We start from the raw sequence: 14,068 nt of genomic DNA on the forward strand, positions 1-14,068 counted from the left end.
ATATCAAAATGTTCCACATTGTTCCTACTTTCTAATAATTCAAATTTCAAATCCTATTGAAACTGTTCAAAATATTAACTTTCTCTGAAACTTTGTTAAAATGAAAGTCAGTCCCACTAATTCATACACATAGAAATGCCATTCAAACTTTAAAACATTTAAGACTTCCTCAAGTTAATTCAACTTTTTCACATAAATTATACTTGTTACACAGTCACAAGTCAAGTTTCATGTAACTTTCAGCCCTTTTCTGACTTTATGAGTGTGTGTGGGACAGATGGGTCGCAGCTAAAGTAGGAGGACCAGCTGACTGAGTTGGATTTCACTTTAAAATCTTGTAAGAAATTGCCAACTGCCACGTAGATTTTCAAAGGAACTGAGCTAAAAATTTTAGGAGGAAGGCAGAAAGGTGGACATTTTTAAATTGCTTTCACAAACACATTTTTGACACCACACACACAAATCTCACACAGCATCTTCAGGTGGATCTTCTCTCTCTGTTTACTTAGGTGATAAGAGTTACGGTCTGTTTGGTGTCATTTCCAATTTTCGAAGTTAAAGCCCAATGTTGGGAACCTTATCATAACAGGAAAGTCAGGATGAGCAAGGCTTGATATCAACAGGAAGAAAAGGCTCAACCTATTTTTTCAAAATAAAAGCCCCAGGCAGTAACTGTTTCAGTAATAGTGACTTGACAGAGACCTCAGGATAAGGCTTTTTCAAAGTATAAGCCCCTACAATGGAACTGTAAATTAACTGGTGTAACTGGCTGCCTACAGACTGCATGGTCCTTACTCGAACCGGCGACCTCGGGTGTAGGAGGCTGACACGATGACAACCCTTGTGTACTAGCGTTGGTCACCAGTGCGTCTCTTAAGGTGTCGGGAGGTGAAGTTTACTCACTGCACAGCTTCACTGGCTTCCATTAGACTGGCAACAATGGATTGACCTAATTTTTTCCAGTCCCAGACAGTAGCTGTACTTGTGTAACAGGGAACTCATGACAAGGCTGTTTTTTCAAAATAAAGGCCCTTTAAAATTCCCCAATGCTCACAACAAACGATGGATGACCTAGTTTTTGTTTAAATAAGAGCCCGACCACACAGTAAAAGGAAAAACACGTCTATTCATACTGTACGTGTACCTGCAGGCACACAAACACACTGCAGGCTACTTAAAATGAGCTAATGAAGTCAGTGTGACATTCACATTTTCCAACTTTTTCAAGGACTTTATTATCGTGGGTCAGTGGGTAGCACAGTCCATGGGGACTTATCTTGTGAACCGGAGGGTCAACGATTCAAGTGCAGCACGGATCATTGCGTAAAGTGCCCATGAGCAAGGCCCTGAAATCCTAGCTGCTCCCTCTGTGCTGCACAATGGCCCCTATAAGGATGGGTCAAATGCAGAACACAAATTTTGTTGCACTCTGTATAATTGTATCTGACAATAAAAGCTGATTAGCTTATTATTATCTACTTTCAACTACAAACTCCAAACAAACCTTAAAATTTTCCACATTTGTAATACATTATAGGTATCAAATATTTAATTTAATTTAATTTATAACATTTCTCATGTTTCTAAGTCTTCATAGTCCTTTAGCTACTTGTTCATGGAAATTAAAGCCAGCAATGCAGTTTAGTGTCAGCTTTTCAACAATCCTTAAAATATTCTACGTCTTTCATACATTTATGTTAATTATATAAATTTTTCCCGAAATCTAGTTTAGTGCAAGCTAACTAGGTAAGTTCAATTGTGCTTGATTTGACAATTGAAGGCACTGAATTTATTTTCACACATACATTTAATTCTGCAGCTTAAAGCCACCTTAAAAATGTACTTTCTTATTCTTTTCAGTCTGTCCTTGTAGTAAGAGTTTTTTTGGAAGCATGCAATAAAAGTAACATTTGTGGATTTAATTTAAGCCAATTATGAGAACTCTTTTATTCAGGGAAATATGGATAGATTACACAAACAGATGGACAACAGCAATTTCAACCTAACCTAACAGATTGTTTGAATCACTGTACCAACAACGTGTGACTAAAGATTTGTTTGCAAAAAGAACATCTGTTCACTGAACACTTCGTCGTCCACGAGCAGAGTGAGCCCTCCTCCACATTACACAGAAATTGGGGAAAATAAGGACTCAACAAATGCAAAGTTAATTTCTGTAACAGGAAAAAAAAATTTCAGCCTGTTAGCTGAGAGGGGAAAGGGCGTAAGGTTTGTCATTTTTGTGTTTGAGTTTATTAAGAAATGTTACAGATGATCACAAAATTCCTTGCATGCAAATATCAATGTCAATATAGCAAAGACATATCAGTGAATATAAATACAAAATTACTGTATCATAAATATTTTGTTTGTTTTATGTTTTCAGAGTCTCACTCACAACTAAGTGGTAAGTCGAAGTTTCTACTCACACTTTTTTACTTCTCGTCTGTCATTGGGACATTTTAAACATGATTTTGGGACGTAACATGATGTAAATAGCTTTTTATTGTAATTATTTCCCCACTTTGTCTTTGTCTCTCTCCTCAGTCTGTGGTCGACCTACATTCAAAACCAGGATTGTTGGAGGACAGGTGGCCACTCCAGGCAGCTGGCCCTGGCAGGCCAGTCTGCAAAACTCTGGGTCCCACTTCTGTGCAGGAACCCTCATTAACAATCAATGGGTGCTGACTGCTGTTCAGTGCTGCTCAAGGTAAGCAGTGAGGATGAGGCTGCAATAAAAAACAACATGCCATATAGTGGCCTAAACAGCCTGTCTAAGGCCGTGGTTCCTAACTTAGGGGCAGGAATCTCTCCAAGGGGTCGCAGGAAAAAGGATTTATAGGACAGGAAACATGAAAAATATTATTCTGCTTCTGAAATTTGACTGATATCACCATCCAAGGAGAAACACTGTGTTGTTTCAACCTGTGATGTTGGGTAGCAAGTGGACAATGATTCATTTTGATGGGTCATCAGCCAAAAAGGATGGGTACTGCTGCTCTAAGAGGCAGGGGAGAAAATTAAAGAGGGGTATTCTAGCAAGAGTTTAGGACGCATTTTAGGATTATTTTTGATATAAGTAGCTCTGTAGGCAAGTTTGGCATCTGAAGCCATCTGGTTTCCATTTGTAGTCTGACTAATATTAACCAATGAGGTTTGAGTGGCCTTTAATTGCATGCAGGTTAACAGTCGTTGAGGAGAGCAAGACATGAAACACATTGTCTCTAATGCAATCTCTGAACCCGTTGGCTATCATCTGACAGCAATTTAGCTTTTATCAGCTTTGTAAACTGGTTACTTCCAGTCATAGACGTCTCCATCTCCATTCTCGCGTCACAAGTTGCTAATCGGACTGTAAACATTAGGTGGATCTCAAGTCTCTTATTTGTAGTTTCCTCGCTCCTCGCTTGAACTACAAGTTGTTTTGCTCCACCATCTTGCCGACCGTCCCAAAGCTCTTATTTTGCCCTGAGGAGCTCTGAGTGAAAATACAGCTTTGGGCAGAAGTCTTTTAGTGACCGACACGTACCTTTACTGGAACGCCTTAATTGATTGGACGCTGCAGCTGATCAGACTGATGTGATGTATCGCAACATTGTTTCATACCGGAGTGAAGACAGATAGGCCTAATTTAAACTTGTGTATCACTGCCAAGTTTTCTATGCGATTTGTTTTATGATTCGCTGTCTTGTTAAAATCTGTGTTCACTGTAGGTCTGAACAACAAAAGCCCCACAAATAACTTTCTTCATGTATTAGAAAGAATTTTCTTTTATCTTATTTCCCCCATTAACTTTTATTATGGAGACAATTAAAGTCAGAGAATTAAAGTTGCTCCTGTGCAACAAAAGCATTAAGAGTAGTGTTAAAGGTTATGAAAAGATGAAATAAACGATAGCCTAAAACTGAGTGTAGGCTTTGAGTTAAATCATTTTTCTGACAAAAAAGACACCATGATGATCTGGGTTATTCAATAATGAATTCACAATCAGAATATCAATAAATACAGATGCAGATAATGAATAAAAAATGTAAACACATTCTCCCCATAGAAATGATCCTGTGCCTTTGAGCAGGACACAGTAGGTTATAACTACAGACTGCAGGTTGTTGTTCCCTTGCAGGTGTTTGTTAAAAAGGTCACAACTACAGAGAGGAGGCATGAACATTCTGATCTGCAGTGATAACTGTTTGACTCCAGCAGAATCCGCACAGTGCACATGTGTGCAGACCCAAATTCCATCAAAAGTCTTTCCAGCTGACTACTTTGATCAGCTGATCAGCTGTGATCAGCTACCACTTTCATCAAAAATTGGATGCTGCTTTTCGTAACGCTTTGGAGGAAAGGACTTTCCATGTCTGTAAAAACACATTTCTTCGTTCCTTCTCTCCTTGCATGATTTCCTTGCATCTCTCCATGCAGCCCAGTGGGACTAAGACGCAAGGAAAGGACACAAGTGAGGGAAACGTCGATACAATTAAGAGAATTGGGATGCACCCATCAAATGCAAAATGTAAAAGGAAGTCTTGGCCTGGATACACGCTAGCTACACCATGTGCCCAGAACATTGCCTCTTGCCACCAGAGCCTAAATCCTCGGCAGACTGCCCTCATCATGCCGCCCAGAGAAATAGACATTTCTTAATTCCACGTGTCTTTGTTCCCTCTCCCTTTGGAATCAATAGAGTTCAAGCTTTTGGACTGAGACACAAGGATAGACTCACGTTTGGGCTGTTTTATCGCTGCAATGTACACTGGGAGAAAAGATCGTTTTGCTGTAAAACAAACTGTTGATATTAGAGATGTTTTTCAGTTCAGAGAAGTTCATCCTTAGTTTTCTGTTGGTCTCCACAGCAACAGATGCAAAGGTCTTGACTAAAGTTCTGCTTTTCATGTCTTTGCACTGTTTTGTTTTTCTTGTGATTACCTCAGTCCAGGCGTAAGCACGAGCACCCTGGTTGTGTCTCTGGGTCTCCAAAGTCTACAGGGATCAAACCCCAATCAAGTGTCTCGGACAGTATCACAGATCATCGTTCATCCCAACTTTAACGCTGTAACTTTTGACAACGACATCTGCCTCCTGAAGCTCTCCTCACCCGTGACTTTCACCGCCTACATCCTGCCCGTCTGTCTGGCAGCCACAGGCAGCACCTTCTACAAGGGGACTCTCTCCTGGTCAACCGGCTGGGGCAATGTTGGAACTGGAGGTGGGTCAGAAAGGACCTGGATTACATTTATTTTCAGAGACAGTCTGATTACAGACACATTACACATCACTTGATAAAATAATTTTAGATTTCATCCTGACTGGTTCCACTGGGGTTGCAGCTGAAAAGAAGTTATTCATAACACAATAGCTTCTCATTTTATTATAATGAGATTGTTGTCACAGTTTATAACAATAAGACTGCAGTAAGTAACGTTACTGTAGTGATAATAATGATAATAATAATAATAATAATAATAATAATCTTTTCAAAAACAAGTTACAAAGTGCTTTAACAAGTGTAAAGACAATAATACCCAAGAGACAATAATACAAAAACAATACAAGATAAAAGCATGAAAAACATTGAAAAGACTAAAATACACGTTTAAGATAAATATAAAATAAATAAAATAAAAGAGATAAAATAAAGTCAAATAAGATCGGGAAAGGCTCTCCTATAAAAGTATGTTTTAAGAAGGGACTTAAAAGAGTTCACTGACTCAGCCGACCTGATTTCCTCGGGCAGGCTGTTCCAGAGCCTCGGGGCCCTGACAGCAAACGCTCTGTCCTCCTTTAGTTTTCAGTCGAGACTCTGGAACAGACAGCAGACCTCTGCCCGAGGATCTCAAGGTACGTGCTGGTGTGTATGGGACTAAAAGGTCAGAAATATAACAAGGCGAGAGGCCATGAAGAGCTTTAAATGTGATCAATATAATTTTAAAGTCAATTCTAAAACATACTGGGAGCCAGTGTAATGAAGCTAAAATAGGAGTAATGTGGTCATATTTCTTTGTTCTGGTTAAAAGCCTGGCAGCTGAGTTCTGGACAGTCTGGAGTCGATCAATAGATTTTTGGGTTAAACAGGTGAAAAGGCTGTTGCAATAATCCAGGCGTGATGAGATGAAGGCGTGTAAAATGGTCTCAGTGTCCTTAAAAGTTAACATAGATCGAATTTTTGCTATATTTCTAAGTTGATAAAAACATGATTGAACAAGCTTTGTGGTGTGCTGCTCGAAATTTAAATTACTATCAAACCAAACACCATGGGTCGTCCACTGTGTTGTCTTGTGCCTTATGTTGCATTATTGTATAAAATGCGGGTCACTGGGACGGTGGAGAAACTGTGTACCTGAGTATCAGTAAAACAACAGTAAATCTAAAATGAACGTTACGAAGCAAACAGCAGTAGATCCATGCTCGTGGTACACAGGATAGTAACGTGTATTGTGTAACCTGTAATTGTCCACTGTTAAACTCAGATAAAACTGGGGCCCAAACACCTCAGAGATGCATTATCTAAAGATATAGTTACTCTGGATTAAATGTGTGTATTCGTAAATTTCATAACATGACATAAATGTATACTATTAATTTAATAATATACTGTTAGTATAATATTAATATATTATTTTTTTCCTGTGGCCAAATGTTAATAATAATATAAAGAGTACAGTCTAGACCTGCTCTATATGAAAAGTCAAATGAGATAACTTTTGTTATGAATTGGCGTTATTAAATTAAATTTGAATTACTGCAAGTGTTTTGAAGTTTGTGGTGGACCTGTCCTTTGGTTTAACGCAAGAGTTACTCATTGTACCTTTAATGGGCTAAGACATTGTAAAATCACTGGCATGGTCCTTTAGGTTCAAGTAGTGAGAATGTTTTCTTGATCCACAGAGGAACACCTGGAAACACTTGAGGTGTGCCACAGATCACTCATATATTTATTAAAGTGTCCATTTTGTGTGAAACCATTTAAACTTTTTTTACTGAATTGTCTCTCTCCAGTGTCCCCTCCTTTCCCACAAAACCTAATGGAGGTGCAGAAACCGATTGTGGGGAACAGAGAGTGTAACTGTAACTACAGAGTGGGTGCGATCACAGACAACGTGATCTGCGCCGGGTTAACTGCTGGAGGAAAAGGCATCTGTCACGTGAGCATTTTTACACCTGTGTTTGTGTCAGATTTCACCATTTGCAAAGATTCTTTCTCCTAAATGTTTCTCTTCTTTAAGGGTGATGGAGGAGGTCCGCTGGTGAGCAAGCAGGGCAGTCGCTGGATCCAGGCGGGAATTGTGACTTTTACCAGTAGCAAGGGCTGTGCCCAGCCTAATATCCCATCAGGCTACACCCGAGTGTCCCAGTATCAGTCCTGGATCAACAGCCAGATCACCAGCAACCAGCCAGGCTTCATCACCTTTAAATCCACTGGGACTGACGGTGACCTCAGCATTACCTGCCCTGGCCTGCCATCATCAATACCCCAAGGTGAGTGCCTACCATGTCCAGACTTTTGTCTACATCTCACCTTGGAAAGCTTAATATTAAATATTTTCTTCCTCTTCTAGCAAACAGTTTCATATTTTGTTTCAGATGCATTCATTTACTGTTTTACGATATGAAGTGCAATTGTATGGTGATGCACTGTTGTATATCATGAGGTTCATGGCAGCACCATAGCTGTTTATAAAACAACATTATACAATTGTGATCACAGGGGTGCGACTCTTTGTAAAGAGTAAACCTAATTTCATGTGTAAAATCAGTGGAGGGCCCCTTTAACTTCAGCTACTGACATGTTTTTGTGACATTAAGACATCATCAGGGACTTGAGCAATAACAGTAGTAGTATTAGTATAGTAGTATTATTACAACTTATTAGTATTAATAAGATTATCAGCAGTAGAATAACGTATGTTCTTTTCAGCCTGTCCTCACCAGAAAAACAGCCGCATAGGTTGATTATTCAAGCAACTTACTATGACTCTTATAGACATTTTTTAGGCTGGGACCCCTAGTGGTCATAAGACGTAACAAAAGAGGAAGACAGCTGATACATTTTGGTTTATTGAAGACTTTTGTGGTCATAATGAGTTCTAGGGGAATATTAAAAACAACCGCAAACTCCTTTTCTGTAAGTGGAAATTATTTTCCAGTCTGTTATCTGAGAGAGGACAGGGTTAAAAGTCACTTATTAAACATCTTTGTGTTTGAATGAGTTAGTATTGACAAAATTCTTCCCATGTTAATGACACATACATTTTCACATGAATTGCTGTTTCAAGCAAGCGAGTCTCACTCACAGCTAGATGCTAAATCAAAGTTTCACTGCTAATTTTTGTCCATCTATCATTTCGACATTTAAATATGTTGTTGGACGTAAACGTTTTAAAATAGTTCTATTATTATTAGTATTTGCTGTCAACCCATATTGTTCACTCTGTCTCTTTATTGTCTCTCTCCTCAGTGTGTGGTCAGCCAAAACTCAACACCAAGATTGTTGGAGGACAGGTGGCCTCTGTAGGCAGCTGGCCCTGGCAGGCCAGTCTGCAAACCTCTGGCTCCCACTTCTGTGGAGGAACCCTCATCAACAATGACTGGGTGCTAACTGCTGCTCACTGCTGTGCAAGGTAACAAGTGAGGGTAGGGTCGTTACAAAAAACCAACATGCCATCCAGTCCTGTAAACAGCCATCCTTGGAACCTTTGCAACTCAGTTTTAAATGATTTAAATGATCATTCATCATCATTCAAGAAGAAAATCTTTGTTGTTTCAACTTGTGATTATGGGTAGCAAGCAGACAATGCTTCATTTTTTAAGGGGCCCCAGCCAACAAGATTGGGAAGAACTGCTCTAAGAGGCAGGGAGAAAAAATTAAAGCGTCACTGAAGAAAGAGTATAGGCTGCATTTTAGGGTTATTTTTTGCCCTATGTAGAGCTAACCTAAAGTGTAACGATAGGGGCGGAGAGACATTAAGACCTTAAGTATTGTAATTTCAGGTGATCGTTAAGTGTCATTTACACTGAGGACACTAGGGACATGTACCCACCACTTTTTGAAATGGCTGATTTTGTCATCATCATTTTTTTAAAAGCATTTGTTAAAAATGTTCTGAAAATTTAAAAAGTTAATTAACAAGTGAAAATGCTTTGAAAAAGGTCCATTAGCACAATAACAAAACATCCAATGCAATCTAAATAAAGAAGAAAGAATTGTGCATCGTCCAAAAGATGTAAGTTTAACTAAAAAAAACAAGCTACTGATTACTTCATTATGTTCCATTATATTTTTATGTATTGAATTATCACCAGCCACCTGACGTTTGTGTTTCCTTTTATATAAATAAATGAAAAAAATCCAGAATAAATTACTAAAAAGTATAAAATGTATCTAGTATAAATATAAAATCTTATACAGTTCCCTAAGAGCAAATGATCATACTTCTCCCAGCTTTAGTCTTCAGAGTGGCACCAGGCAGGGTTGCCCACTCTCTCCTTCACTATTCACCATTTTTATAGAACCACTAGCAGCTGCTATAATATTAAAAGAATTCAAACAGAAAATGCACACCACAAGATAAGCCTTTATGCAGATGATGTATTACTTTCCCTCATAAAATTACACTTATAGATAAATTCTCTTCCATCTCTGGAGTAAATCCATAGTTTTACCTGTAATGTGTGATTTCCAGCATATATCTACCACACTGCTAAAGTCAGGGAATATTTCATATCTGGATGTACATGTTTCCTCCAGGCTGTCAGAACCTGTGTTGGGGTAGTTACTCAAAAAGGTAATGGATTACACATTACTAGTTACTTTTTTAAAGCTTTTTAAAAAAATTAATGCCTAAAGGAATGCCTTACTTCTTTTTTAGATTACTCACTGCTGAAAGTAACTAGTTACACTACTAGTTACATAACATTTGGATTACTGTGTAACATCACCTGTGATGCACAGTAACAATATAAAGTTACAACTCATGTATGCTCAGATCATCGCACAGGGCCAGGAGATCGCGGAGTGACCGGCATGCTGCAGACAGTCGATGATCATACCTTCTGGCTGGATGAAGTCTGTTGCTCTGCATGGTCCATGATGATGGGGAGCTGATGTCTTATTAAGTGGTGCTAAGATCACTCTGGCTCCCCGTAGTTTGCACCCTGGGCAGAAGTGTCTCATATTGTTTGTCAGACAACCTCTTCCTCCTCAGAGTCAGCACAAGACTACCCAGGCTAAAGAGCCTCGCCACAGAGGGTATCGCTGTCCTTTCGTGAAACAATATGATTTAATACCTCCACCCTTGAAAGACTTCTTTGACAGCTCTACAATTTTTGCGTCCTCATGAACTGGCGCTGAAGTCAAAAGTTAGGTCGGAAAAGATACGCAAACACGCGTGAAAAGGGAGGTTTGATTTATTTTTCTCTCCTCCCGTTAAGCAAGAACCAGTTTGCAAGTAACGCAACTGTAATGTGATTACTGAAGTTGTCAACAGTAACGCGTTACATTGCGTTATAGACAATAGTAACCTCATCACAGTCATGTGTTACTTTGTAACGCGTTACCCCCAACACTGGTCAGAACTGACATGGCTAAACTACACGCCTCTACTTAAATCAATAGAGGATGATGACCTTGTGCGATGGACGACATTACCCATTGAACACACTATACAGGACAAAGGATGTTCAGAATGGGTCTGCTCAGGTAACATATCTGATAGTTACATGCATGCTATGTGGCAATGTGCTGGCAGAAGATACATGAAGACCTGTCGACTTGGCTAAGGTACCCCGTCCCAGTTTCCCCAGCATGCAGAGTGACTGCAGCATGTGCAAAGAACATGGACTGTATGTGCAGACTGAATGGAAAATTAAAAATTTTAGGGAGCAACTTCTCTAATTAGGGCTTGAGGTTGACGTTAATTGAGCACATGAACGACTAATTGCAACATCTATCAGGCTACATACAAGCTAGACTAGACGTGGTCTTAAAATAAACTTAGTCTCTGCTAAAGTGATCTTGAGTTCTGCAGTTCTGCTTTTCATGTCTTTGCACTGTTTCGTTTCTCTTCTGATTGCAGTACAGGCATAACCACGAGCACTCTGAGCGTGGTTCTTGGTCTCCGGAGTCTACAGGGATCAAACCGCAATCAAGCATCTCGGACAGTCTCACAGATCATCATTCATCCCAACTATAACATCATAAATTTGGAAAACGACATCTGCCTCCTGAAGCTCGCTTCACCGGTGGCTTTCACCACCTACATCCAGCCCGTCTGCCTGGCGGCACCAGGCAGCACCTTCTACAAGGGAACTCTCTCCTGGGCCACCGGCTGGGGCGATGTTGGATTTGGAGGTGTGTCAGAAAGGACCTGGATTACATTTATTTTCAGAGATAGTGTAAATACAATGTTGTCAACTACAATGGTGTGTTATTTCAGAAATTTCAATGCAAAATTGCAGTTGCAAACAGTTTATCCAGGGAACAACAAAACCTTCCTCTATCTGTGTGTAGGGAATAGAGATCCTTTTATCATAATCTGTCTGTGACATTAACAAACACACAGTTTTGTGAATAAGTTTAAATATTTTATAAGCAGTGAGTGGAGTAGGGCCAACATGGAGGACAGCTCTCCATGTGTCAACAGGCAGGTAGGAAGGGGTACGAGCACATTCACTGACAGCAACACTCAGCACAGAGTGAGTCAAGGAGAAGTGGGAGACGTTCCACAGATAGAACCCAATGAAAGAACAAGGGGAAGACAAAGAAGGGCAAATGTCTTCCATTGTCATTCCCTTGTGCAGCGCCACAGAGGAGGAGATTCCTCTGGTGGATTGCTCTCTGATCCCTTCCGGAGCTTCCATCTCAGAAGACAGATAAGCCTAAAGCTTCACACAGCCAGAGAGACGGGAGCTGAGCAGACAGGTGAAGACCCAAAGATTGTTCTCTGTAATAAATAAATAAATCGGAGCTGTGAACGGTGTAAAACAGCCGTGCACATAACGTAACAAGACAGAGACAGAGCATGCACTGGGCAGAGAAGATGAGACGCAGCATCCTCCTCTGACCTGTGAGGAGGAGGAAAGAAACCGTCTAAAGTAATAACCCTCGATCTGAAAGAATTGAATGTTGAGGCTGTTTTAGGGCGCAGCACGGCCATCGCACTGAATTCTGAGGCGTGAAGGCCACTGAATGCTCTTTATTGTCATTTTGCTCAGATATAATAGCATTTGTGTGGCTTTTCTTGACGTAAGTTAAAAAAAAACCAGCAGTAACAACAGCAAACCATTTAAAGAGAAAAATATGGGGGACTCTAGTGCTTGCGTTTGTCACAGTCCTTGATGTATGTGTGTGTGTGTGTGTAACGGTCCCTTGAGGTTGTACTGCACGGTTATGACTCAAACTGTGTCTCTGAAGGCGTCAGGGAGTGAAGTTTACCCACTGCGCAGCCTCGCTGGCTACCATTACACATGCACTCCCCGTCCCTGTCTACCAGGGCTATTTAACTGGGCCAGATTTTAAAACCAGGACATGGAGATGAGCCGGACATTTTCTCATGAGTTGGGATGGGTATCATCCTCCTCCCTCTGCTGCTGCTGGTAGGGAGGGGGGCTGGTTTGTCTCAGCCAGCAGCTGAGTTTATATGTGGCAGATTTTAATGTAAGTGGCAAACTAAGCTAAACAGTTAAAGCAGACAGCTTTAACTTTAGTTTGTTTGTAATAATGTGCTATTTGACGATCTAGTGCTGGACTTATGTAAAACCAAAACAAGTTTGTTTATTAAACTGAATTTGTGTCTCTTCAGTGCCCCTTCCTTACCCAGGAAACCTCATGGAGGTGCAGTTGCCGATTGTGGGGAACAGAGAGTGCAGCTGTACCTATGGATTGAGCATAATCACAAAAAACAGGATGTGCACCGGGTTCAGTGCTGGAGGAAAGGACGTCTGTCATGTGAGCAATTTTACATCTGTGTTTGTGTCAGATTTGACCTTCTGCAAAGATTTCTTCTCCTAAATGTTTCTCTTCTTTAAGGGGGATGGAGGAGGTCCGCTGGTGAGCAAGCAGGGCGGTCGCTGGATCCAGGAAGGAATCATGAGTTTTACCAGTAGTCTGGGCTGTGCCCAGCCTAATTTCCCATCAGGCTACACCAGAGTGTCCCAGTATCAGTCCTGGATCAACAGTCAGATCACCAGCTTCCAGCCAGGCTACTACACCTACAAGTCCACTGGGACTGATGGTGACCTCAGCGTCACCTGTACACCACCAAAAAACACAACCTAACGTAAGTGCCAACCCTTTTAACTTTAAAAAAGCTTTAAAATTACATATTTATCTTCTTGTTAAAACACAATCTGGGATCTGGATAGTATTAGGATTGTTTAGTTTAGTTAAATTGGGCACTTTGTTTTTTGAACATCTGCTTATACACAGAAGCCTCCCTGTTAACACCCTGAAATGTAGGTTGAATTACAGTTAGTGTGTTAGCGCACTAACACACTAACTAGGTGAAAGTCTACCTCACAGACAGAGGGCAGAGTGTTTCTTCTGATTCTCTCTTTTTTCTCTTTTGCTTTGTGCTTACACACACAATTTTTTAACACAATTTTTGGAATCCAAAAATGCAGAAGAAGATCTTCCACAGTTTCCTGACTCCTGAGGTTCATCAACGACTGTTCATTGCTGTCGACATTGCCGACAAAAAGAACAGTACGATGACACAAAACTCTAGTAAAGGTTCAATTACTTTTATTTTATAAAGAGGTGGTATTATGCTTTTTGGCTTTTCCCCTCTCCTGTATTGAGTTATATATCTTTTTTGTGCATGTAACAGGTTTGCAAAGTGAAAAAGCCCAAAGTCCAGCCCAAAGGGAGTTTCCATCTCCCACAAAAAACTCTGCTCTGAACTGTCTGAAAACAGCTCATTTGTAGTCCAGCCTTTACTTCCGCTTTCTTGTGATGTCACAAAAAAATATGCGTCATAATGCTCGCCAAGCCACTAGTCTGACACGCCCTCAAAAACACCGGTGGAAAAACACTGAGCTGCAGCACACACCTCTCCTCTCCTTTCCAAACACT

General features: G+C 40.3%; 1 protein-coding gene across 1 annotated transcript in view; it reads left to right on the top strand.

The window, feature by feature from the left end:
- The window catches only part of LOC123967412 (transmembrane protease serine 9-like), a 33,384-nt gene extending 20,111 nt beyond the window's left edge, over positions 1-13,273 (top strand). The window contains exons 4-10 of the mRNA XM_046043508.1: positions 4,932-5,206; positions 6,997-7,142; positions 7,224-7,476; positions 8,456-8,618; positions 11,073-11,347; positions 12,798-12,943; positions 13,025-13,273. Coding sequence (XP_045899464.1) covers positions 4,932-5,206; positions 6,997-7,142; positions 7,224-7,476; positions 8,456-8,618; positions 11,073-11,347; positions 12,798-12,943; positions 13,025-13,273 — 1,507 coding nt within the window. The remainder of the gene's footprint in view (positions 1-4,931; positions 5,207-6,996; positions 7,143-7,223; positions 7,477-8,455; positions 8,619-11,072; positions 11,348-12,797; positions 12,944-13,024) is intronic.
- Positions 13,274-14,068: the final 795 nt, after the last annotated feature.

Source organism: Micropterus dolomieu, linkage group LG02 (genome assembly GCF_021292245.1).
Source record: "Micropterus dolomieu isolate WLL.071019.BEF.003 ecotype Adirondacks linkage group LG02, ASM2129224v1, whole genome shotgun sequence".
Taxonomy (NCBI): domain Eukaryota; kingdom Metazoa; phylum Chordata; class Actinopteri; order Centrarchiformes; family Centrarchidae; genus Micropterus; species Micropterus dolomieu.